Genomic DNA, 26,629 nt, shown 5'->3' with positions numbered 1-26,629 from the left:
CTCGGCACGACCAGAGAGCTTCTCAAATCTCCCTCTCCGGCTTCCCATTCAACAACGCATCCTGCACAGACTCGCCGGCCTCTGTTACAAAGCGCAGGGCTCACTCTGGGTCACACTCTAGGTCACGTTCTGAGTCAACGCTATGGGCCATGCTCTGAGTCAACGCTCTGGCTCAATGCTCGGGGTCAACCGGCCAATTGAGCCTCATCAGAATGTTCCACCTCGCAACCTCCGATCTGCCCCGAGTGACTCCTCCCCCACCCTCCTCCTCCTTACCCAGCCCCGTCCCCCGAACCAGATGCAGTGAACGTCGCTTACTCTGTCACAACTCCGCTCGTCTAGAATTAACTCCCTCCTCTATCGCTGCGCCCAACGTCATCGTCAGAGTCGATCTTTTGTTAGAATATTTAGACTTTCTCTCAAATAAAATTTCCCGCTCCTCTGATTTTCCTTTTAAGTTCAATTCATACGTGTTACAAATGTAATAACGAATGAATGAATAACCGGATTTGTGCTTTTTTCCCGTGCAATCTCTTGTCATGCACTCGTTATTAAACGCACGTCAAACCAAACACGGGGCCAGACTTCCTTATACATGCCAGGGATTCCATCCATCGTGGAGGTGGCATTATCTCGGATTGGATTTGTCACGTGACTTGGCCATTAAACGTGCAATCTATAAATGTCTCAGAATCTATATTCCATCTCCGCTGCACTTAGACCAATGTGTACTTCTTGTGTTGAGCTGATTGATGGCGGCCTTGGCTCTCAGGGTAATTAGGTGTGGAGCGTAAGGAACTGTACGCATGCGCTGTGTGTATTATGTTTGTACTTGTGTCTTTGTTTTGCTTATATTTGTGTTTTGTGCATTGAAAAATAAGATTAGAATACTGCGGTGTTACTGATACAGGTGTGTTCTCCTGTATGGGTGTGAAAGCAGGGCAATTAATGATAGGCACAAGATGAGTGACATTAATGTAGTATGGATAGTAACAGGGTAGATAACAAGAACATTAATACGAATAATTAGAGAAAGGCCAAGTGAGATATCTTGGAAAGGTGGAAGGACCCTCCTGAAAAATGGTGTTGAGACCCGGTGAGGCTTTCCTGAGTAAAAAATCTGAATAATAATATTCATGCTAAATGATGCCGAACAACTTCCGTGGTCACGTTCTGACACGTCGCGTGTGTCTTGTATACCCGTAGCCTACACGTACTTCTACAAGGGCAAGGACTACTGGAAATTCAACAACCACCGTCTGGCGGTGGAGCCCGGCTACCCCAAGTCCATCCTGAGGGACTGGCTGGGCTGCGACGGCACGACCCACCGCCTGCGCCCCGGGGGCATGCCCCACTCCAACGCCGACGTGGACATTGTGGGCACGATGGACGAGTCCACGAGCACGATCAACGTGATCGCGATCGTCATCCCCTGCATCTTCGTCATCTGCGTGCTGGCTCTGGCCTGCACGCTGCTGCAGCTCAAGCAGAAAGGCGTGCAGAGCCACGTGGCTCACTACAAGCACTCCATGACCGAGTGGGTGTGACGCGCCAGCGCCTCGTGGGGCCGGCTCGCCGTCCAGTGTCGCGAGGGAGTCCGTGCGCGCCATGGAGAATGTCGCTTTGCAGAGCTCTACGGGGTTCCCCATATTTTGCACAACTTTGTAGGACGGCTCCTGTGCCCACCGTTAGTTAGCATTCTGTTTAGAACTTGGAAAAAAATCTGACTCATTTGTTTCTTTTCCTCGTTAAACGAAATGTGTAAGATACAAGCTTCCGGAAGACTTGTTAAGTTCCATCGAGCAGTCACACGTTGGGCTGTGCGTCAGTGCGGTTTGTCAACATTTGGGGGACCCGGAGTGGCGGTGACTTGCATGGGGAGCAGTTGAGTCCCGATCCGGCCCAGCGGTCCCAGTGTTCATCTTCTGCCCTTGGCTCGGCAATTGTCACGTCAAAAATCGACAAAGTTATATTTTCTTAAATTTACTACAGTTACATGTCCAGGCATAGCATATTATTCATTGTTATTTTATATATATAATTCACATTTTGCGATGTAGGAAGTTTATTTGACCAACTGTTTCAAACATTTTATGTTTATTTACTTGAATAAGTTCTCTATTTCATTTTTATTACAATTTTTTACATTGTCCCCTCTTATGATTCCACGTTTTGTGGTGATGTTTAACAAATTTGTATAAACGTGACAATATTGAGACCTGCGTAAACCACCGGCGATCACACGCGATGTCAGTAATGCGAGATGCACAGAATCACGCTGCCACGCAGCGAAAACCAGACACAATCTAGAATATCCACTTTCAGTAAATGGTTCATCGTTATCCACCTTCAGGCTAACGGACACTTGACTACCGATGAATGCGCCGGGTGAGACGCCGTTGACACGGAAACGAGCGCAGAACGCAAAGGAGCCCCGGAGCGATGCCAAACGAACACGACCCCGAGATTGCCATTTTGAACAAAGCAAAGGTTTTATCGGTGCTCTGTTGATAACATTAAGTGGCCAATGTCTTCACTACCACCAACACAATGTAGGCACAGTGATACGTGACAGGGCCATGCCGTAGTGAACAACAACAGCAACGACAACAACAAGGGCCGAATGGCATTGCTCTGTAACAGCAGCTCGTTAAAATAATAACACAAAAGTGCTGTACAGCCCCTTGCCAATCCGCTGCTGGATGAAGGTCTCCCATAACTCACCACGCTGGTTCTGCAGTGTGCGTTGGCGAGTTCCTCTCTCCGCATGCACGCAAGCGGACGACGAGTGATGTGTGTGGCCATAAGCGACCCACGCAGGCCCTGCGCTAGGAGAGGGGCGATGCGCGATGGGATGGGCGGCGATGGAGCCCGAGCCACAGTAGGTCAACGTGTCGCCTCCCTTCTCGAATGGGTACGAGGGCACCTTGATTCAGCTTTGGAAATTCAATGTTTTCATGGCAGGGTCCAGGCTGCCATGGGATATCACTGTACAGAGTAATGCTCTTTTGTGCATGAAGTTTTTTTTATTGAATCATTTTATTTATTTTATCTGCCAGTGGGAGTTTGAGGACAGTATCAAATCACAGGTTATTTAGCGAAGGAGCGAATCGTTTTGTGACAAACACGAGTTTCAGAAATTATTTGGGAAAAACTAAACGACGGAGGGTTTCCACTTTACGGTGTGAGAACAAAGTTCGTAGAAATGAGTGCGGTGATGGCTCCCGTCGTTTTAAACTGCGCGTGCCCCGTGCCACATCACGGTTAACTGGAGCCAACTGAGCGGTGACGGTGACGACGGCATTGAAGCCGCGCGCACCAACTTATTTACAAAAAGAAGAGAAAAAAAAGTATTAAGCAGTGACGGCTGAATTGCGATCAAAATAATTCAGGAATCGGTTTTAACATTTTAATGCTTTTTATGCAAACAATGAAATAGCGAGGGGGTTTAGAACGTTGCAGTTAAGTTCATCGCCAAGGATGGCCGCGTGCAGAGTCAGCGAGACGCGCCGTGTCCTGCGTGTCCTGCGTGGCCTGCGTGTCCTGCGTGGCCTGCGTGTCCTGCGTGGCCTGCGTGGCCTGCGTGTCCTGCGTGGCCTGCGTGGCCTGCGTGGCCTGCGTGTCCTGCGTGGCCTGCGTGGCCTGCGTGGCCTGCGTGGCTCGCGTCTCGCGCAGGCCGACAGCCGCGACGTGTGTCTCCCGCTCGAAGGCAGAGGCGCGCTTTGGGGTGATCGGCGCTTTCACCGGAGTTGACCGCTTTTTAGTTTTTTCTCGACTGTCCGCAGCCTGGCCAATGGTCACCGTCTGCGCCCACGAGTGGATTACCCGTGACACACGCGCCTCTCTTTAACCTGGGGCGGTGTGAATGTGATGGACTCAATAGTGGTGCGAATCTCTAGATCAAACATGGAATACATCTGCGAGAGCGATAGGAAAGCGAGCGCGCGCGTTATGTTTTGACCTTCATTTCAACGTAACGTGGTTTGGAATAGAACGGAATTGTAGGTGGAATTCCCTGGATTTCGTGACATCCGGGATCCGAGGGACACGTTTTGTATCGCTCAGCTCGCCCCTCGCGTGGCGCCGTGAGATGAAGAGAGAGAGAGCACCCCGGCGGCTCCCGGGTGGCTTCCCTGGCTCGTGCAGAGACGCCCCACCACGCCACCACCACCACGCCACCACCACCACGCCACCACCACCACGCCACCACCACCACGCCACCACCACGCCACCACCACCACGCCACCACCACGCCACCACCACGCCACCACCACGCCACCACCACGCCACCACCACCACGCCACCACCACGCCACCACCACCACGCCACCACCACGCCACCACCACACCACCACGCCACCACCACACCACCACGCCACCACCACCACGCCACCACCACCACGCCACCACCACCACACCACCACCACCACGCCACCACCACGCCACCACCACCACGCCACCACCACACCACCACGCCACCACCACGCCACCGTGTCGCGCCGCGCCGACCGCACGAGGCAAGAGCTCGGACCTCACACGAGGGACTTGGCACGTTCACTAAGGCCGCGATACTGACGTCACAATGAGGTTATTCATCTGCCGAATCTCAACAGGGTTCATCCCATAGACAGACTGGCGATGGGGGCAATGACAGCTGTTGTCGGTGGCCTCTTGCGCGGTGAAGTAAAGGAATGGAAGCTGTACAGAGAGCACACTCTTCCCAACGAGTGAACCAGGGGAACGAGGGGCAGTCGTTAATGTTGACTTACAATCGGCTAACCCCAGAGCATGACGTAGGTCTAGCACTCTATAGACCACGTGCACAGACTGTATTGTAGACAGGGAGGCAGCGGTTTATGTGTTTTAGCAGATGTCTTCCAGCTATTCGTCTGGAATTGATTCCAGTTAATTGAGTTGTTTTAAATTTGCACTATTAATTTGTTTCAAAAGTACAGTATTCTTATGATTTGTAGTTCATTCGTGTTAATCATTAATACATACGAAGTTTACAACCTATTTTTAAATTGTCACCACTTTTAGTTTGTGAATTTTCTTTAGTTTGCATTGAATGGACTTTTAAAACTATTTTTAAAATATTTTTTACATTTGGAATGGTTAAAGTGTGTAACATTTATTTTTTCTTTTGCTATATCAACTTTTGTTTCTTTGGAGCGTATTAAATACAGTTTGTACCTCAATTTGTTTCTAAGTTACCAACCGCAGCCCATAGTGCTGCGTCCATCGCAGGTGTCGGCCCCTCGCTGTGAACGCAGCCACCGAGCGAGGGGGTCCCGAGCGCCGCGGCTGCCAACCGGCGCCCTGCAGACGCCGGTGGCGAGAACTCGCGGCCCCTCGCTTCCATCCCGAGAGCCATTCCGGTCCCAGTTCGATGGAAATGTCACGAGAATTGGGATTTCCTCACGCCATCTTCAAGCGGCTCTTATTGTTGCTGCTGCTGTTGTTGTTCTTGTTGTCGTTTAGAGCGTCCCCTGTGGTGAGCACCGCGAGGAGCCCACAGCGCGCCTGATTGGGCCGATTTAAGTTTCCATCTGCACCATCGCCCGCCGAGTGACATCGGCTGATTGAAGAGCCTCAGTCCTCTGATGCCACGCGCACTTGGCGTCACTCGCTATGGGGATCCTTCACGACACGGTGTCCCTTAACGAGGGGCATTCGTCAGCCTTGACCGTGTACGGATTTGCAACGGTCGGCGTGGGGAGTCGGATGTGGGCCATTTCACTTCCGTGGACGTCCTTTTCCGACGTGCTCGGGTTTCGCGATGCGCGCTCATCCCGAGTCACGTCCTCAAGCGAGGGCAAGGTCAGCTTCCTCGTTCGCCCCAGAAACGCAGGGTCACGCTGTTGTCAGTGATCATCGAATCCTCGACAGAACCAATTTGCCTTCGTTCTGACGAAGCCAGAGGCGTGAATATTGGCCAAAGGCTCGGGCGACATCCCCGTGTGATCCAGACCCAACGTGTCGTCAGTCTTCCTCCTCGTGTCTCATTTGAAGCCAAAAATGTAAATCACACGTGGGAAATACGGACAAGAACAAGAGCATGCAATAAATCAATCGTGTATCAATGCTGTATCAATTAGGGCCGAGGCACTTTTGTAGCGTGTTTATTCCGTGGTTGTCGTGTGACGTCCCTTGTTTTGAGACTCAGTTGCTCTTTTCGAGCCGCGTCTGAGATTCCGCAGCGTCTGTCCACGACGACGTTTCAGTTCACGCTCAAACTCATCCCGTGGGGCCACGCATCGAGACGCAATTGTGGAACTGGTCTCTCAGTGTTTTGGCCGATCGCGTAATTCTCCACTTAATTCTCTACTTCATTCAATCACTTTATTCTCCACTTCGCTCTCCACTTCCTTCTCCACGACGAGTTGAATGATGTGGAGAATGATTGTGCTGCGTGTTTTTCACAAATCCTAGCGAGAGGGGGCCTTGTCTATCACCGCATCTGGCAGTTAACCAGCATCGGTTCTCGCAAGGCCACATCTGCTGGTCAGACAGCGAATGCCGAAACCGGTCCACGGTTTTTACTTGCGTCGAGCCAATGCTGCTGAAGCGATGCACTCCCAGAAGGCCGTGGGGCTGATGGGATGTGTCAAATGTACTCGCATGTGTTTATCTGGAAGGACAGATCTGTGAAGGAGGCAGTATTGTCCGCTAATCGAGGTGGTTATCGTCTCCACGCCGACGACGCCGATGGCGCCGCCTGTCGAGCGGCGCGCCTCGTGCCCGAGGGGAGACGCCGGCGTCGGGGCTGTGGCCCAGCCCGGGGCTGTGGCCCAGCCCGGGGCTGTGGCCCAGCCCGGGGCTGTGGCCCAGCCCCGGGCTGCCGGCCCCGGGTCACTCAGCGGCGGTGCGCACAGAGTGGTGACCTCGATTAGCTCGCTCGTCTCGGCTCTAATGGACCATCACTGGACTCGCATTTACAGAGCACAGCGCAAACCGTGCAATGCTGTCTTAAACAACAACAACTAACGACCATTACATGATAATTGAACAGCGGTACGGTGTTTGGTTTTCATTCGCACCTCTTTTACGCAATGACGTTGCGAAGCCTACAATGTGCGAGAGGCGGTCAGTACATTCATAACCTTTAGTATGAATGTATCTCCTTAATTCACTCTGCTAAGAGCTGAGGACCTTACACTCTGAACTGCCCGAATGTATTCCCGCGCATTGCATCTGCGAGCCGGCAATTAGCTCGGCGTGAGAGCTCATCCCGCGATTAGATCTCGAGAGTGTGTACAGGCACACGTCCCACTCGTGCAGGCGCGGCAGCCGCGTGTGTTGATCGAAGGCATTGTTGTTAACACCACGCCAACACCGACGATGCATGCTCCTCGTGGTCTCCAGCTGGCACCAATGGAATGTTTCAGTTCGCATCTCACACGAGCGCTCGCAGCAGCAGCAGCGGACGTCGGGGCTGGCACGTTGTGGGTTTGTTGTAACTTGGTGCGGTGTGTCAACATCGCCACTCGGGAGACAGAGGCGGCTGGTCGTGGTGCTGGCCACCCACCCCCTCGTGTACCGTGCCCGACTTCATAGGTGCTCGCTAACAGCACTCGCTCCTTCATACAGCCTGTTAAGGCGATTCGGGGGATCTTTGTTGTTGTAACTTGGCACTCATTGCAACACAACCGAATTGATCATACACGTGGTCTGACTAATGATCCCGAATACGAGTTATGTTCACCACGGATGAATACGATTATGTTCATATTCGCTAACGGATAATGATGTGTATGCTGTACTTATACAGTACATTGACGTGAGATCAACACCGAGGACATCATCACGAATGTGTTCACGATTTCCCGACGCGGCAGCCAACACGAGCTCTGGTTCCTGTGGTTGAGGCGAAGCAGAGAGGAGGAGGTGTGGTGCCCGGGAACGCGCACACACACGTGGAACGCGTTCTCCCAGCAACATCACAAGCCAAGCGTCGCTAACAGTTAATCATATTTAGTGATATATTTAGTGGAAGCATTGACAGATATATCTGTATTCATTTGTTCAATAATACGGCGTAACCCTGTTCGGTAAGGAAATAACCTTTTGCTCGGATGAATGCGGAATGATGACGGTAGTTATAAGCATAATATTATCATCATCATCACCATCACCTCTCTGTCCATGCCCTGCTCCCCGTCCCTGCCCCGGGACGCCGTCCTCGTGGTGTCGTCTGCGGCGGCGGCCGCGTCTCAGTGGCCGACGGCGGCCGCAGCGACGCGACTCGTGCTCCCTCTCCTCTCCGCATCGCAGTCGGAGTGTGCGTAACTCGAGACGAGCATGTGCAGTCTTGTTTACAAATGCACACGTGGAACGGCATCGTGTGATTTGAATCTTACGTCTGTACATATGTCTTGTTGTTTTTTTTCTATTTTATGAAATTAAACTCTGCCACGTACGTTGCTATAGCGATGTAAACCCCCGCTCAATGTTCAACACGCGATGACCCGGTACAACATTCAACGTGCGCAGCCAACGACTGCGTTGGGTTGGTTGGTTGATTGATTGCTTGAGAGCGACGCGTTGCGGTGAGACGCACACTCGCCGTCTCGGGGAGAGCGGAGCTGCCGCTCGGCCTCGACAACAAAATCCATTTGAGAATCTTCCACGTAGCAGCAGCAGCAGTAGCAGCAGCAGCGGCGGCAGCAGCAGCAGTAGCAGCGGCAGCGGTAGCGGCAGCAGCTGCAGCAGCTGCAGCAGCTGCAGCAGCTGCAGCAGCTGCAGCAGCTGCAGCAGCTGCAGCAGCAGCTGCAGCAGCTGCAGCAGCTGCAGCAGCTGCAGCAGCTGCAGCAGCTGCAGCAGCTGCAGCAGCAGCTGCAGCAGCTGCAGCAGCAGCTGCAGCAGCCTTGGGAGTAATAATGCACAGTGGATCCCGTGAGTGATTGCAACACTGTGCTACCGTTTAGACGAGGAGTCGCACAATACATGCACGAGAGATGTAAATAGAGACGGGAGGCCCTTCTCGTGTCACCGTCAACACAACTGATGCCGTCGTCCTGGCGAGATGCGATCAGAAGCGCTAAAGTCCGAAAGAAGGACCTGTCCGTGGCCAGAACCCGATCGACAGGACGAGATCCCCCTTCTCGTCGTGGCCATCGGCGTCAGCACCTCGACATGTCGCTGCCGCTACCATCGTGCGCAAGAGTAGAATGGGAAGTCGCGCTGTTGTGGCTTCAATTGGAAGGAGACAAGAAGCAGAATCTGTCGTTTTAGCTGCCCAATTATCCTTTTAGGTGGAAATATAAACCATCATTGTTTCCTTTCTAAAACGTCACCGAGTGGCGTGGCACGGCATTCTGAATGATACATTAGTCACTCGTCTCTTCCGTCTCGCCAAGTAATAACACGAAACATGCATCACATGTCGGCCCCTTGACCTTGACACTTGCGCTAACCAGCAGCGGGTGTTTAAAGCCGGCACACAGGGGGGACGGCTCCCTGTGATCCCAGGCCAAGTTTAAATAAAACCCAAACCACACCAGGCGCGCCGCCTCTGAATTAAAGCAACGACTCAACACGGCCGTCTTAAACAAAACATGCACAATGGGCGACGTTTTGGGAAATGGTCCTTCATAGCACATACAGTATATCCATATTCTTTGGTTCTTTCGGTTAAGTCACGATGTGACTTAACCGAAAGAACCAAAGAATAATTCCTGCAGTCACGAAAGCTCCAAATTAAGTATATCCATAATACAGGTTTTTTGGGGGTTCGATCGCGTAATATAAATGTGTCGTTAAACCCGCCACCACCGACACAGCTAATTAGTACAGCACTAACCGGTGTGTTGGAGTGCAAATCCACAACATTTACAATCTGAGTACAACGTTTCCCCAGGAATTGCAACCAGCATCATCAGGCGGCAGCCAGAATAGTGACAAATCTGTGCGGGATTCGAACGCAGGTCGCCGAGTACGCAGCTCAGTGCGCTAACCATTGCGCCACCGCTCCCAATGCGCGCGCGTGTGCGCGTCTCCAGCGAGGTGTACGCGCACACACACGCGTGTCTCTGTGTGTAATCACAGCCAATTGCTGCAATCCATCACATGCAGTGGTCACACTCTCTGCACGTGTATGCAGGACGCTGCATTCTAATTGTAACCATTATCATCAGCAGCAGCAGCATCATCACAATCAGCCCCTAGGGTGGGGAGGTGAGCACCGCCTGGTGAGTTTGTCTGGGGTAGAGGTGGCCGTGACTGTTGTATTTAATTAAGGTTGTACTCGGCCTCGTCATGAGAACGTGGAATGCCGTCTCCTGGCACCCCACCCTCCGTTCGAGAATCAGCGACTCCAATCCCAGATGGAAGGAATCATTTGTGTATCGCAGCCCATTGGGAACGCAGTTAAAATTAGCATCAGTCACAGAACTCAATTAGCCGCCCAGGCTGCTGCTGTGTGGAGTGTCCGTGACGCGTGCCCAGACGAGGCGTGGCGTGCTCACTTGGAGCGCCTGCAATCGGAAGGTTTTGAGTGAAGCAATATTAATGATTTCGATTTAAAGCTTTCGTGACTGCAGGGATTAATCTTTTATTACTTCCCTTCTACGTGACTTTACCGAAAGAAGGGAAGTAATAAAATATTATTGTATTACTTCTCTTCTACGTGACTTTACCGAAAGAACCAAGAAGATATTAAATATTATTTTATTACTTCCCTTCTACGTGACTTTACCGAAAGAACCAAGAAGATGAATATTAATGATTTCAACTCGTAATGCGAGTTCTCGTAGAGAGAAGATAACTCAGAGGCGCGAGCAGGAACCACAAACGAGGAAGAAGGCAGCCACGCGGTGATCCAACGCCAACAATTGCCCAAGCTCTGCGCTCCTCTATGTATTGAAGCATGGTCGGCCAACGAATGAGTGCTTATACGTGGGAGGAAACCGGAGCACCCGGAGAAACCCCGCACGAGCGAGGGGGAAACGCTCAATCTAATACAGATGGAACAGGTGAGGAGCACATTTGCTGTGCTGTCTTCTCCTGGCAAGCGAGGGTATTGTGACACCAAGATGGCCACGGGAAGGGAGTTTCATGAAATGTGTGCGATCCGCCAACCCTCCCTGCTTCCACAGTGCTGTGGGCAGCGAGCCAGTAACGATGACGATGATGATGACGATGATGACAATGATGATGACGATGATGACAATGATGATGACGATGATGACAATGATGATGACGATGATGATGACGATGATGACGATGACGATGATGACGATGATGATGATGATGACGTTGATGACGATGATGACGACGATGATGATGACGATGATGACGATGATGATTGATGACGATGATGATGATGACAATGATGATGATGACGATGATGACGATGATGATGACGATGATGATGACGACGATGATGATGACGATGATGACGATGATGACAATGATGATGATGATGCTGCTTTCGAGAGTTATCTTGGGGAGGGGGCCCCCTCCTCCGGGCCCCGCACCCCCGATCCACGCGATCTCCGCTCGGCTGTGGTCTGCACCAGTCCACCTCGGGTCGACTCGCCCTTGTTCTCACAGCATCGCGGACACGCGCCGCAATGGAAACGGCGTTGTAAACTTGTTGTAAACTTTTCATGGATTCCACATTCATGGGGTCTTTTCTCCTCAAACGTCTCGCTTTAAGACAAATGCAAACATGCCTGCAGTGCTTGACCGTGAAGCCACAAACGCGCCCTGTGAGGGCTCCATCCCCTCCTGTGGGGGGCTCCGTCCCCTCCTGTGGGGGGCTCCGTCCCCTCCAGACTCACGCAGCGCCAACCGCACTCATCATCCCACGCGGAGCGCGCAGTGCGCCGCTCTACAACTCCAGTGACAGCCTCACTAATCCAAGGTGACTTCAAGGAATACAAAATAAACAACTTCGTGATTAATACATCCGGTCCAGTTCATCGGGGCGAAAGTGAGTTTAAGTTTGCATAATAACCACTTCCCTTCGTTTTCAAACCAAGTCACACTGCTTACAATAATCCATCGCTGCGCTTCAGTTTCCCAGCCACCTCGTAGTCCAAATCAACAACACCAGGCAGTCTCCCATCCAAGGGCTAGCCAGGCTGGAGCTTGCTGAGCTTTGCGAGGCATGACGAGATCAGATATAGTCGGTCGTAGGAACACATCTCACCTGCCTCTCCTGAAACCGACTCGAGTTCCCATCCACCTTTCTCGTGCGGCGTCTGGACACGAGGCTTGTGTTGATGCTGTGTAATGATTTAAACCCGTGCGCGCCGTGCGTGGCTCTGCGTGCCAGGGAGCACAGACGCACGGTCACCCGGCTGAAGGCGCTCCTAGGAGAGCCTCCAGCAGGCATCGATTAGGTGCCGTGCGTGGCTCTGCGTGCCAGGGAGCACAGACGCACGGTCACCCGGCTGAAGGCGCTCCTAGGAGAGCCTCCAGCAGGCATCGATTAGGTGCCGTGCGTGGCTCTGCGTGCCAGGGAGCACAGACGCACGGTCACCCGGCTGGAGGCGCTCCTAGGAGAGCCTCCAGCAGGCATCGATTAGGTGCCGTGCGTGGCTCAGATTGTGGGAACTCCGCAAAGTTTCCAGATCCACGTGAGCGTGCAGATCGTGAGATGTGACAGCGGTTTCTGCGATTCCCCTGCCAGCCGCAATAATGCATGCATTCATTTAAAGAGCTGCGATGCAGTGGTAACATGCGTGTCTCGCAGCAAAGAAGGGCCTGGGTTTGATTCCCGAACCGGACATCTTTCTGCGTGCAGTTTGCATCTTCACCCCTCGTCCAGCATGGGATTCCTCCGGGTTTTCTGGATTCCTCACTCATAGCTAAAAAAAAACCCACAACACAATGGCCAAAGAACATCCCAGTGCTGAAAATAAATCTAACATTATTCCAATTGTGATCACACACAGCAGCGAGAAAACTTGTCAGGAGCCTCCAGAATGAATGTGCTGAGACTCGGTGAGGCTCTCCCCACGAATGGCAACAATACCACATCCAAAGAGTAATAACACAATTGTCATTTGTGTTACAAAGCCAAACTCCTGAGGTGAACTGCGAACGAGAAGAGCACCTTAGTTCCACACGCGATCTAGGCAGGTGTGCTGGTACATTTCAATGTTAAATTGGTTTACTGTATTCAAAACTTGGCAGCTCTCCACATCCATTACCCGTTTGGACGTTTAAATTACGTTTAGAATAAACGTTTGATGTGCAAGCAATGCGAGATAAATAATGAACTAAAACGGATTTATTTTCTTCCCACCGAGTTGTAACCCCCAGGGCAGATCCACACACGAGGCACTGCTTAGGAGCTGTGGGAAGCGAAGCGGCGACGAAACGTGGCCACGGCCCAGCCCCGAGAGCCGCGCCGTGGCCCCAGGGGGTCCCACGGGAGGTCATTGAACCACGACCTCGCAGGAGGACCCAGTTCGATTCCCACGGGAGGTCATTGAACCAACGACCTCGCAGGAGGACCCAGTTCGATTCCCACGGGAGGTCATTGAACCACGACCTCGCAGGAGGACCCAGTTCGATTCCCACGGGAGGTCATTGAACCACGACCTCGCAGGAGGATCCAGTTCGAGTCCCACGGGAGGTCATTGAACCAACGACCTCGCAGGAGGACCCAGTTCGATTCCCACGGGAGGTCATTGAACCACGACCTCGCAGGAGGATCCAGTTCGATTCCCACGGGAGGTCATTGAACCACGACCTCGCAGGAGGATCCAGTTTGATTCCCACGGGAGGTCATTGAACCACGACCTCGCAGGAGGATCCAGTTCGATTCCCACGGGAGGTCATTGAACCACGACCTCGCAGGAGGATCCAGTTCGAGTCCCACGGGAGGTCATTGAACCACGACTTCGCAGGAGGATCCAGTTCGATTCCCACGGGAGGTCATTGAACCACGACCTCGCAGGAGGACCCAGTTCGATTCCCACGGGAGGTCATTGAACCAACGACCTCGCAGGAGGATCCAGTTCGATTCCCACGGGAGGTCATTGAACCACGACCTCGCAGGAGGATCCAGTTCGATTCCCACGGGAGGTCATTGAACCACGACCTCGCAGGAGGATCCAGTTCGATTCCCACGGGAGGTCATTGAACCACGACCTCGCAGGAGGATCCAGTTCGATTCCCACGGGAGGTCATTGAACCACGACCTCGCAGGAGGATCCAGTTCGATTCCCACGGGAGGTCATTGAACCACGACCTCGCAGGAGGATCCAGTTCGATTCCCACGGGAGGTCATTGAACCACGACCTCGCAGGAGGATCCAGTTCGATTCCCACGGGAGGTCATTGAACCACGACCTCGCAGGAGGATCCAGTTCGATTCCCACGGGAGGTCATTGAACCACGACCTCGCAGGAGGATCCAGTTTGATTCCCACGGGAGGTCATTGAACCACGACCTCGCAGGAGGATCCAGTTCGATTCCCACGGGAGGTCATTGAACCACGACCTCGCAGGAGGATCCAGTTCGATTCCCACGGGAGGTCATTGAACCACGACCTCGCAGGAGGATCCAGTTCGATTCCCACGGGAGGTCATTGAACCACGACCTCGCAGGAGGATCCAGTTCGATTCCCACGGGAGGTCATTGAACCACGACCTCGCAGGAGGATCCAGTTCGATTCCCACGGGAGGTCATTGAACCACGACCTCGCAGGAGGATCCAGTTCGATTCCCACGGGAGGTCATTGAACCACGACCTCGCAGGAGGATCCAGTTTGATTCCCACGGGAGGTCATTGAACCAACGACCTCGTAGGAGGATCCAGTTCGATTCCCACGGGAGGTCATTGAACCAACGACCTCGCAGGAGGACCCCAGTTCGATTCCCACGGGAGGTCATTGAACCACGACCTCGCAGGAGGATCCAGTTCGATTCCCACGGGAGGTCATTGAACCAACGACCTCGCAGGAGGACCCCAGTTCGATTCCCATGGGAGGTCATTGAACCAACGACCTCGCAGGAGGACCACAGTTCGATTCCCATGGGAGGTCATTGAACCAACGACCTCGCAGGAGGACCCCAGTTCGATTCCCATGGGAGGTCATTGAACCAACGACCTCGCAGGAGGACCACAGTTCGATTCCCATGGGAGGTCATTGAACCAACGACCTCGCAGGAGGACCACAGTTCGATTCCCGGTCATAGCTAACAGCATCAGTGGTGAGCGATGTCTCACATCAGCGGTGAGTGCCATCTGAACAGCGACTGCACCACAACCGTCTGAGGAGAGTGTTCCTGTGCAGAGTGAGGAGAGTGTTTCTGTGCAGAGTGTTCCTGTGCAGAGTGAGGAGAGTGTTTTTGTGCAGAGTGAGGAGAGTGTTTCTGTGCAGAGTGTTCCTGTGCAGAGTGAGGAGAGTGTTTCTGTGGAGAGTGTTTCTGTGCAGAGTGAGGAGAGTGTTTCTGTGCAGAGTGAGGAGAGTGTTTCTGTGCAGAGTGAGGAGAGTGTTTCTGTGCAAAGTAAGGTGAGTGTTTTTGTGCAGAGTGAGGAGAGTGTTTCTGAGGAGAGTGTTTCTGTGCAGAGTGAGGAGAGTGTTTCTGAGGAGAGTGTTTCTGTGCAGAGTGAGGAGAGTGTTTTTGTGCAGAGTGAGGAAAGTGTTTCTGAGGAGAGTGTTTCTGTGCAGAGTGAGGAGAGTGTTTCTGTGCAGAGTGAGGAGAGTGTTTCTGAGGAGAGTGTTTCTGTGCAGAGTGAGGAGAGTGTTTCTGAGGTGAGTGTTTCTGTGCAGTGAGGAGAGTGTTTCTGAGGAGTGTTTTGTTCTGCCGCTAAGCTGGGGTCACTGAGTTAACGCCGGGGTCTGGCCTCGTTATCCCCGCAGTCTCCCGGGCAACGGGGCCCCAGCTCCACGTGCGGGAAGCCCGCGTGACGTCACCGCCCCTCTGTAGCCGAGTGGGGAACGCGCGGGGCTGCGAGCCACGAGGACGCGGGTTCAAACACAGCGCTCTTCGAATTAAATTTACTTTATTTACTTACGTGAAAGCAATCAGAGGCCTTAACAACAACAATAATAATAATAGTTTTACATTATAAGTAACAAAAATACTGTGTATGCAGAGCTGCTATGATGCGCCTTTTTACGATGACTGCTGAGCGTTGCATACCCAATGAACTTAATACTCACCACGATTAGATATGCACATGTGTGTATGTGTGTGCTCTTACACGTTTTCATGCATTCTTATTCCTCGACCTAAGAGCAGAGGTGGCGCTGTGATGCCACCTCTCCGCTGCGAACTTGTGCCGTGTCTGGTCTCGAGTTGAAAGGAGAGTAACGTCAGAAGAAGAGCTCCCAAAACACCAACACAAGCATGGCGCTCGAACGAGGCTCGTGAAGGCACCGGTCGTGCTCTCCAATTGGCTCGTCTCCTGCCCAATGCCCCTCGGGACCTTCAGCGTGGGGTCCATGCCGCTGCCGCCGCTGTGATGAAGAGGCCGCGTGCACATCGAGCCGAGAGCTGCTCTCTTTAGCAACTGCCTAAGCCCTAAGAGTTCCATCAGCACACACACACATACACACATCCCACACACACATACACACATATCCCACACACACACACACATCCCACACACACATACACACATATCTCACACACACAAGTAACGGACACACACACCCCCACACACACACGTACCACACACACACACATCCCACACACACACGTACCACACACCCCACACACACACGTACCACACACACACACACGTACCACACACACCCACACACACATCCCACACACACGTACCACACACACACATCCCACACACACACGTACCACACACACACACATCCCACACACACACGTACCACACACCCCACACACACACGTACCACACACACACACGTACCACACACACACACATCCCACACACACGTACCACACACACACATCCCACACACACACGTACCACACACACACACCCCACACACACACGTACCACACACACACACACACATCCCACATACACACACATACCACACACACATACACATCCTACACACACACACGTACCACACACACATACACGCGTACGACACACACACGTACACACATCCCACGCACACGTCCCACGCACATACCAGGAGGAGCAGGCAAGTAGCAGCAGCCACCCATCTGGTCTTGAGTGGAAACACAACGCGTCAAACCACGGGCCCCAAGGTGACGCTTGAGTCATCCCATTGATGCCCACGCGTCAGACATGGTCACACGCATGTGCATGCGTGTGACGGCACTCAGCACTGCTCGTGGACACGTCCGTGGAGTGTTCTCCCAGCCACGCTTGTCGGCATCCACATGGACGAGAGTGGCAGTATCACAATGTCGACTCGTAACGCAGCGCACAGTCTGCGCTCCTCCTCGTAGAGAGGGGGGCACGTGCAGGCGTGAAGAGGAGCCACCGACGAGCGGGATGACAGCAGCAGCCTCGCAGTGAAAAGCCGGCGGCAACAATTTCCCAAGCTCTGCGGTCCTCTGTATACGAAGGTGTTATTGGCCAATTGACGAGTGTTTGCGTGTGAGAGGAAACCGGAGCACGCGGAGACAACTCCCGCGTGCGAGGGGGCAACACTTGATTACAGAGAGACGGGTCAGGCGAGGTCCACATCTTCTGTGCTGCCCTCTCCTGGCCAGCGAGGGTATGACGCCTAGACGCCCACGGGAAGGGAGTTTCACACAATGTGTGCGATCCACCAACCTTCGCTCGCTCCAGTGCTGGATCACAGGCCACGTGCAGCGACACGGCTGTGAAGGTCTCGCAGCGTGCCCTGCCAGCCGGAGAGTGCTGCAGCAGAGACACGTGACAGCGCCTTCGTTCTTGGGGTCAACACAGAAACAAGCGGTCGCGTTGGGAAATGGGACAGGAGCTGTTGTTTCAAAAGACATGGCACCTGCAAGGGGAACGTGAAATGGATAAGGAGAGTCCAGGACTATCCACCGAAATAGCCAATGGCAATGGCCATTGGCTCGCGGTCAGAGTTGGCTCTCAATAATTACTGTCCTGCGTTGTGCTTTGCCTTGTACAGTTGATTATGTTTATGGAATTCTGTAGGAGTATTGTCGGTGGCACTACTGCTACACTGCTGCCAGAAGCGTGCAGCTGGTCCAATCCCTTTGCATGGGGGAGGTGCTTCATCAGCTGGGAAGGTATATTGGGGTTGGTTTCATTGTTCACCCAGGAGCGCCGCGCATCGCTGCATAATTCACAGCTCAGGCACCGGGGGATGCTCAGTCGCGGGCGATCGCTGCGACGTAACCTTTGCCGCCTCGCTCTCCCTCTCCCCTCGCTGCTCCAAATTTACCCAGCGGTGACGCACGCGTGTGACGCGGCTCTGGGCTCTGAGACACAAATAGAATTCCCATTGCACTGGTGTGGTGACAGCTCTCTGTGTCCAAGACACCACGCCCGCGTGCCGCTTGTTTATTTTCACTCAATAATTCATTGAAGAGACGGTGATTCCCCAGGTGAGAGATCCCACAGGAGCGCTGGGTCTCTTGTGCAAGCAAATTATCTGGCGATGGTGCTGCTGTTGCGTTAAATACTGATATAATGGGTGATGGGGTTCAGGCAATAGCCCTTCTGCATAGCACATCAAGAGCGAGGCTGGAGAGATGGCGTGGATACTAAAGGTTGGAGACTGCACTTAACACCATGGGGCATGAGAATAAAATTAAAGAAAATAATGATGATCAGCTTTTAAATAGGGATATAAATAGTTAGTTAGGATAATAGCTAATCAGTATCAGACAAACCCTTTGATAGTCAAAAATATTCCTAAGTATAAACTCATTCATATTTAAAGTACGTACAGACTCTGGACTGCATTATGAACAATTTCGAACCTCAGCTTAAATTGAGCAGAGGCATTTACAACGTCCGTTCAGCTTCCTCCCTGGGGCTGTGCTTTGCCCATCAGCCCTGGACATGGGACTCACGAAGCCGTACGCAAGAAAACAACAGGGACCGATGTGTCCATTGCACGATCACTGCTACATTTTGCCCACATGATGGTGGTGCCGTTCACAATGCGTGTTACTCATGGAACCTCCTGCAGACCGATGATTGGCTGAGTGAACCCGGGACTGGGAGTTGAACTCAAAGCCCACAAGCAACAGTGTTGATTTTACATTTGTTCTCTATTAGGGATCTGAAATCAATTGCTGGGGTCTCAGTGCTGGTCTCTGTGCGGCGTTCAGATCTGGAATCAATCGCACAGCGGCGGCGTCCTCTCTGTGTGATTTTAATGCCGGAAACTGATGATCAAATGGACAGTGTATGAGGCTATGGGAAAATACATTTAGTTGCGTAGGAGGTCACCAAAAATCACAACCTGATGTGCTGGAGGAAATCATTCACATGCTCGTTATTTACACGTGCGTCGTCTATTCAAGAATTAGATGGAATTATTTTTGACACGTTGCTTGGCTTCCAAATTCCCTTTACTTGAGCATTATTAATTGATTCGTTTGTTTATCGCGGTTACTGAGCATGGGCCCAGATTCCAGGTCATATTCCATGACAAGTCTGATTAGATTGTTGTGCCAAGTGGGCGAATGCTTTCCCTTATGATGGCTAGGAGTGTCATTGCTAATTATTCTGGGAACAACTGTGAATTTGGCACCCTTATTTAAATTGATCGTCATTGCCTGGGGTTAATTTATTTTTTTAAACGATCAGGATTTTGTCACTCCGCGTTTTTGGCTCCGAGAACCCGAAGCTCTTTGGCTCGAGTGCCCTCCACTGACCAAGTGTGGAATGTGTCCGTGTGATCCCACCACGACCCTGCTGCCGTTGGGCGCTCTCCCCGTCACCGGCACACTTTACGCAGCCGTTCCAACGCCAGCCTTGGGGACGATCACTTCGAGGGCGTCCATCTCTCTCTCTCTCTCTCACCCTGTGTGTGAAGGTGTCTGTCTGTCCAAGAGGTGTTTGTCTCTCCGAGAAGTGGACGTGACGGACTGTAAAGAGCGAGAGAGTGGCAGCTGTCACGCGAAGCGCAGCGCTTTGATGCAATCCCCGTGGCGTGACGGTCAACACGGCGAGCTCAGACATCGCACACCGCTGCTCGGGTGGCGGCATCGATGACACATTTTAACGTGCGCCCGGACGCAGGGTTGTTGTTGTTGCTGCTGCTGTTGCTGCTGCTGCACGGCACCCACGCGTTGTTTTGCTTGCTCCCCTGCCACCCCACAGAATGAGGCAACCCGCGCTAACAAGCTTGGTGAAGTATGGTGAAATAACCGGCCCCATGGTGTAGACCCTCATCCAGCAGTGGATTGACCAGTACAGAGCTCAATTTGGACAACGGCGTCACCACGGCGCGTGAAGAGCCACGCTCTGTGTGTGTCTCTCTCTGCGGCGCCATCCTCTCGGAGCGCGCTCCCGCTTAGAGGCCACACACAAGCTGCTCGTGAAACAAGACGCGGAAGATTCGTGGCCGCGACCTCCCGCCCTGACGGTTCTGGGCCACAAGCCCCGAACCGCTTCCACCGCACGCAAACCATGGCGGCAGCGGCAGCATCAGGTGGCGATTGTGCGGATACTGGGTGATGAGGACGATGATGACGATGCAGCATTTGTGTGATTCGCCATCCCTCGCTGCCTCAGCAGCACTTGGGTTGCAGGCCACGTGCAGCGTGGCCACCACCGCCCCACGTGGTTGCCCCCTCCCCCCGCCCCCCTACGTCTCGAGGTGGTTTCGGTTGTTGTCGTTATGTGGGGGGAGCGGTGGTGAGGTGGTTAACTCACGGCGCTAGGGAGCTCGCTCACCTCAGTTCGTTTCCCAGCGATGGCGAACATCAGCGGCGAGTGATATCTGAACCGGTAAGACCCCACAGCAACCCCGCACTGACCGGTGTGGTGAAGTATGGTCAAACACCCCCCTTGGGCGACGAATGGTACGGCGATGTAAACGGTTCGTTCGGCTTGGCGTGAGCGAGCCCAAAGGGAGAATTTTCCAACTTATCAAGATAGAATGTGGTCAAATGAAGGCAAGTTATGTAACGCCTCGATGTGTCGACTGTTGGCGACTTTGCGCAACCTTGGCTCAAGGGAGGAATGAAAGGCGCGTTGTTTGGGTCGCCTGTGGAGCGCCATTGCTGCTGCTGCTGCCGCTGGCTGCTGACCAAGCCGCCCTCGACACGAGACGAGAGCTCCTCCCGGGGCACCAACTACAGACTCCTCGCCACCCGCCACCCAGCCGGGCTGGGAGCGCGCCCGGGTCGCGGTGACATGGGGGAGAAGTTCCGCTCGGCTTCCGCGGGAGGGCGCAGCGCGCACCGCGAGCCCCCCCCCCCCCCCCGCTTCTAGAATCTCCACCATCGCCAGCAGCCACGACCAATCCACTGCTGGATGAAGGCCTGACTCAATTAGACACCATCTCTCACGATCCCTTCGATGTAACGATCCACCTCGCGCTTACTGCACACGAGCAACATGTCATCGATCCATCTCGGGGGCACGGCCTCTAGGACGCGTTCCATCCCCTGTCTGCCCTTCGTACTTTCTCGTGACGCGTCTTGCCCAAGCCCATTGCGTTTCTCAGCGTGTGTGCCACGTGTCTACTGCTCGCGCCGACGACGCCGTGGAGACGAAACAACACGGACACTCCCCGCTCGCTGCGACTTCTCGCTGCGCTAAACCCCCATGGCGAGCGGCCCCGTGTCTCGCAATCAGCCCAGCCACAAGGGCAGCTCACGCCGAGGCCAGGTTGCCATCGTCATCTCGCTCTTCTAGGCTCCCGCCAAGGAAGGCGCTGCCACGTCTCGCAGCAGGAGTTGATGTTGCTCTGCGTGATCGCAATTGAGGAATGTGCGTTGCGTCATTTCTAGAATGTGGGAAAATTGGACCCTGACGCCGGCACACTGGCATACGACTCTTGCAAACGACGTCACGGGATCTAAAACGTACACTGCGAGTGAAGCGGACGGCGTGTAGCACCACGTTTTAGGGTTATTACACCGCATTGATAACCAGGGCGGCCGCCGGGTATGGAACCGCGAACCTCTGCAGCAATCGGCGAGCGCCGCGCGGCGTGGCGCGTCCCACCACCAGGCGGGTGCGGCAGCGTGACGGCGTCTCCTGCAGGCGGCAGCAGCAGCAGGGGCGGGCGGCGTGGTCGCAGCTTGCTGCTGCTGCAGCTGCCGCCACTCCTCGTGGTGCACGCGCTGCCAGGTATGCTGCTTCTGTCTTGTGACACAGTCGCACATTTTTAAGCCATTACCGTTAATCATTGACCCCGCATTAAGCATTCTTATTCGTATTACTACTACAGCAGCATCCGGGCTGGCCCGAGACTCACCTCCATCTCCACCACAACGCCCTGACCTGGGATGACCCTGCCCAGAGCTCCCACTGCACGGGCAGTGAAGAATCGTCGCACACTCAATCCGATCGAAACACAAAACGGTTTTAGTTATTAATCTTGGCCTCGTTCACCCAGAAAAGCCTGGCTGTGTCTCAAGACTTTTCGTGAGGAGGTGTGTGTACTTCAGCATGGGGAATGTTTTGACGAATACCAGTTGCATAGTAGTGTATCTTTTAGCTGATAAAAATGAAATACGTGACGAGTCGAAGATAAATTGCCTTCGTGCGCATAACACAATTGGCAAATGTGTACAGCGCAGGTCACGTGTGTGAGGTGTACTGCAGATGTGCCTGGCTCAGCAGAGACTCGGGCACGCGATTTCGCAAGAGCCGCCACCATAAAAGACAAAGGTCCCCCGTATAGCCTGAACAGAACGTTGGGGCAAGTGCTGTTAGCGAGTGCCTATGAAGGCCGGTACGGCACACGAGAGGATGGGTGGCCAGCACCCCGCCCAGCCGCCTTTGTCTCCCTAGTGGCGATCTTTACATACCGCACCAGGTACTAATTTGAGGCTGAGTCAACCTAGGAGAGGGCCAGGACCGGTTCGGCTAATCGTCACTGGTGTTGGTGGCCGTGAGCGGGAATCGAGCTCTAGTCCATAGCGCAGCACGCTAACCGCTTCAATACCACTCCCCATCACCATCATCACCATCACCACGATCACCACCATCACAATCACCACGATCACCATCACCATCATCACCATCACCACGATCACCACCATCACGATCACCACGATGACCATCACCACGATCACCACCATCGTGGTGCCACCCACTCGCCCAGTTCCGCCGCGAATCGAGAGACATTACGCAATTGTTCCAGGAGTCATAATGTGTGTATTTATCCGGGAGGGTCCTGCTGCTACATTCGCTTTATTAATGCTGAGTTGTGTTTATTATCCGTGCGGGAGGAAACCTGAGCCCTCCCCGCCTCTCACCCTCCTGCCCGCAGGGGGTTGAGTCACGGCGGGGGTGGTGTCGTGGTGCTTGATCACCCACTCACTCCGCACGGGGTGCACCTGCCAGGAAATACCGCGCTCGGTACAGAGGTCGCTTGCTCCGATTCGGGCGAAGCAAGGACCGAGGCTGCCCGGCTCGGCTCTTCTGGCTTCGTGGTTTCCAAGCCGTTCGCCCGGTGCCGCAGTGGGCCCGGCAGCACCGAGTGTCCCTTTGGCCCAATCCAAGTTAATTTGCCTCCCGAGCGACGAGTCCTCCACACAAAGAACACTAAGGTCCCCCGTGTCGCCTGACCACCCTCTTGCGGGACGTGCTGTCACCTATGAAGGCTGGCACGCCCGGACGTCTTTGTCTCCCCAATGCTAATGTTTAGGAGCCCCGAATGTGGTGGCTGGGCGAGTGCTTGCTCGTGTGTGTGGGGAACAGATCAGGGATAAATGTTGTTTCACGTGGAAGTTAAATGTGCAATCATTAATTAGGCCGGCCGCTGGGTTAGAAGCACGTCCCTCCGCGCCAAGGCAGCAAACTCGCTTCCCGCCGAGGCCAAGCTTGCAGGTCCGCCCAAGCGAGGAGACGCTCGATCAACGATTCATTCACAAGCGCGAGCCGCGCGCGCGTGAATGAGTAATCGCGAATTAAGCGCAGAGGCGCGCAGGGAACCCAGGGGAAGGGTCACCCGCAGATTTGGGTGCCGGGCTCGCACCTTTGCCCGTGACGACATCGCCCCCAGAGTGCCAGACCCCTCCGTCTTATCAGAAGCTACACATCGCGCTCGGGGTGTTTGCCGTTTTCGCTACGCGAATTTTAAAACGATTGTTTGATTTAGATGCTGGTAATAGATAAGATTCGGTTTTGGATTATAATTTGTTTTGTATTTGTTGCTTTCATGCAGTATGCAATTTCCGTGCACACAATGTGAATGTATCCCAATGATTGACAGAACTATACCTGGCCAATAATATCTGATTGACGTTGTCCGCGTGCGGCTTGTCAGAGCGGCACTGTCGCCCTGAGAGACGGTGTTGAAGCTACCGCATCCAATTGGTCCATGGGCAAGGACAAACATCGCTACCACATTGTAAGATAGCAACACTTGAGTCGCACCAATAGTCTTCCTTTGGCTTTGTATGGTTGATGCTGTAGAGCAACAGTTATCATTTTATATTCACGTCGTCGAGCCAGATGATTGCATCCGGAGTAGCCGAGTGGTGGATCGCTGTGATAATTCCTCCTTTATACAGATGTCTGTATGAGCCTGAAGGGTCTCTATGTGAGTCATTGGGTCTCAGGGTGAATCTATAATATCTCAGTCTTCTTTTTCGTACCTTAACAGCCACCACACGCAATCGGAGCTACTCCATAAACAGTGGAGCAGGAGATTAACTCATGGACCGACCACCCACAAGAGATCTCCATCTGCTTTGCGCAGTTTCCACTCCGCTCGATGGGAACGGGAGTACAACCCAGGCCCTTCAACATTCGTTCTCAGGGCCCCCCGTTCCCCACAGATAGGCAACTCCTGGGGCCGTTTCCCGGAACGGAGAGGAACCGCATTGCCATCGAACTGTTGGCGATATTGTTCCCATCACTGCGCAAGCAGAGGCGATGCACTGCCCACTGCAGTTTGTAGTGAGGTGCGCCTCTGATCTCCGCACGTTGAAGGCAAGGGTTGATGGATCACAAAGAGATGTGTGAAACTGCCAGAACCGGCTGGGCGGGTCAGGCGTCCAGATGGTAGCTCAGCAGCGGTGACGTCTCAGAGCCAGGCGCTCCCCAGCGGCGGAGACGCGCGTACACCGCATCTCGACTCCAGACGTGAAACAGCGCCGCTCCCTCCCTCCCCTCTCCCCCCACACACCCTCCACCCTCCTCCCCATTCTCCTCCTCCCCTCCCTCTCCGCCCCCTCTGTGCCGGTTCCTGGGTTGCGGCGGTGCGCGTTGCGGCAAGGAGGAAACAGTGTGGAAGAAGAGGCGGTGAGGAGGAGGCGGCGGTGGTGAGGAGGAGGTGGTGAGGAGGAGGAGGAGGCGGCGGTGGTGAGGAGGAGGAGGTGGTGAGGAGGAGGAGGAGGCGGCGGTGGTGAGGAGGAGGTGGTGAGGAGGAGGAGGAGGCGGCGGTGGTGAGGAGGAGGAGGAGGTGGTGAGGAGGAGGAGGTTGTGAAGAGGAGGAGGCGGCGGCGGCGGTGAGGAGGGCAGAGCTCCGCGCGCGCTCCAGCCTCGACCAGCAGCACGGACCTCATCAGAGACGAGGTGTCGCTCTCTCCCCGTCTCTCGCCCGTCTCTCGCCCCGTTTGTGTCTCCCCGTCTCTCGCGCTCGTCCTGTCTCCACTCCCCGTCTCTCTCCCAGTCTCTCGCCCCGTCTATCTCCCCATCCCTCGCTCTCTCCCCGTATTTGTCTCCCCGTCTCTCGCTCTGTCTCCACTCCCCGTCTCTCTCCCCGTATTTGTCTCCCCGTCTCTCGCCCCGTCTCTCTCCCGTCTCTCTCCCCGTATTTGTCTCTCCGTCTCTGTCCCCATCCCTCGCTCTCGTCTTGTCCCCCCTCCTCGTCTCTCCCCATCCCTCGCTGTGCCCGTTTCTCGCCGTCTCCATTCCGCCCAGCTGATGACATCACCCGCACCCACACGTGGGCGCTGTGCACGGGCAGCGCGACTCGCGTATCGGGGGGGGGGTACTCTGAGTGGGGGGGGGGTACTCTGAGTGGGGGGGGGGGGCTCTGGGTGGGGGGGGGGGTATTCTGAGTGGGGGGGGGTACTCTGGGTGGGGGGGGGGGTACTCTGAGTGGGGGGGGGGCTCTGAGTGGGGGGGGGTACTCTGGGTGGGGGGGGGGTACTCTGAGTGGGGGGGGCTCTGAGTGGCGGGTACTCTGAGTGGGGGGGGGGGGCTCTGAGTGGGGGGGGGGGGGCTCTGGGTGGGGGGGGGTACTCTGAGTGAGTGAGGGTCTCAGTGAGAAGGGGGGGGGGCTAAGTTGGTTCTTGTTGACTCTGCGCTTTGTGCGTCAGTCCTCGCTGTGCCTCTCATCCTCCTGCTGCTCCTCGTGATTGCTCAGTCACGACGCGTCGAGGCGCGGCTGCATTGAGACAAAAACACACAAACACATTAAAACACACACACACACACAGACACACACACACACACACAGACACACACACACACAGACACACACACACACAGACACACACACACACAGACACACACACACAGACACACACACACAGACACACACACACAGACACACACACACAGACACACACACACAGACACACACACACAGACACACACACACAGACACACACACACAGACACACACAC

General features: G+C 54.1%; 2 protein-coding genes across 6 annotated transcripts in view; both read left to right on the top strand.

Moving 5' to 3' along the window:
* The window catches only part of LOC133356014 (matrix metalloproteinase-16-like), a 45,658-nt gene extending 37,252 nt beyond the window's left edge, over positions 1-8,406 (top strand). For all 3 annotated transcript variants that reach the window (XM_061573508.1, XM_061573507.1, XM_061573506.1), the window contains one exon: positions 1,207-8,406. In XM_061573508.1, the coding sequence (XP_061429492.1) occupies positions 1,207-1,547 (341 nt within the window). In that variant the 3' untranslated portion in view covers positions 1,548-8,406. The remainder of the gene's footprint in view (positions 1-1,206) is intronic.
* A 12,317-nt stretch (positions 8,407-20,723) lies between these two features.
* Positions 20,724-26,629, top strand: part of SLC7A7 (solute carrier family 7 member 7) — a 28,708-nt gene continuing 22,802 nt past the window's right edge. The window contains exons 1-2 of one of the 3 annotated variants that reach the window (XM_061573397.1): positions 20,724-20,821; positions 25,272-25,570. The gene's annotated coding sequence lies outside the window, so the exon portion shown is untranslated. The remainder of the gene's footprint in view (positions 20,822-25,271; positions 25,571-26,629) is intronic. The other 2 variants (XM_061573398.1, XM_061573400.1) reach the window with 2 other exon arrangements.

Source organism: Lethenteron reissneri, chromosome 52 (genome assembly GCF_015708825.2).
Source record: "Lethenteron reissneri isolate LAM-NWPU_2019-01 chromosome 52, ASM1570882v1, whole genome shotgun sequence".
Lineage (NCBI taxonomy): Eukaryota > Metazoa > Chordata > Hyperoartia > Petromyzontiformes > Petromyzontidae > Lethenteron > Lethenteron reissneri.
The sequence above is the reverse complement of the archived record's forward strand: the minus strand, read 5'-3'. Positions and strand labels throughout refer to the sequence as shown.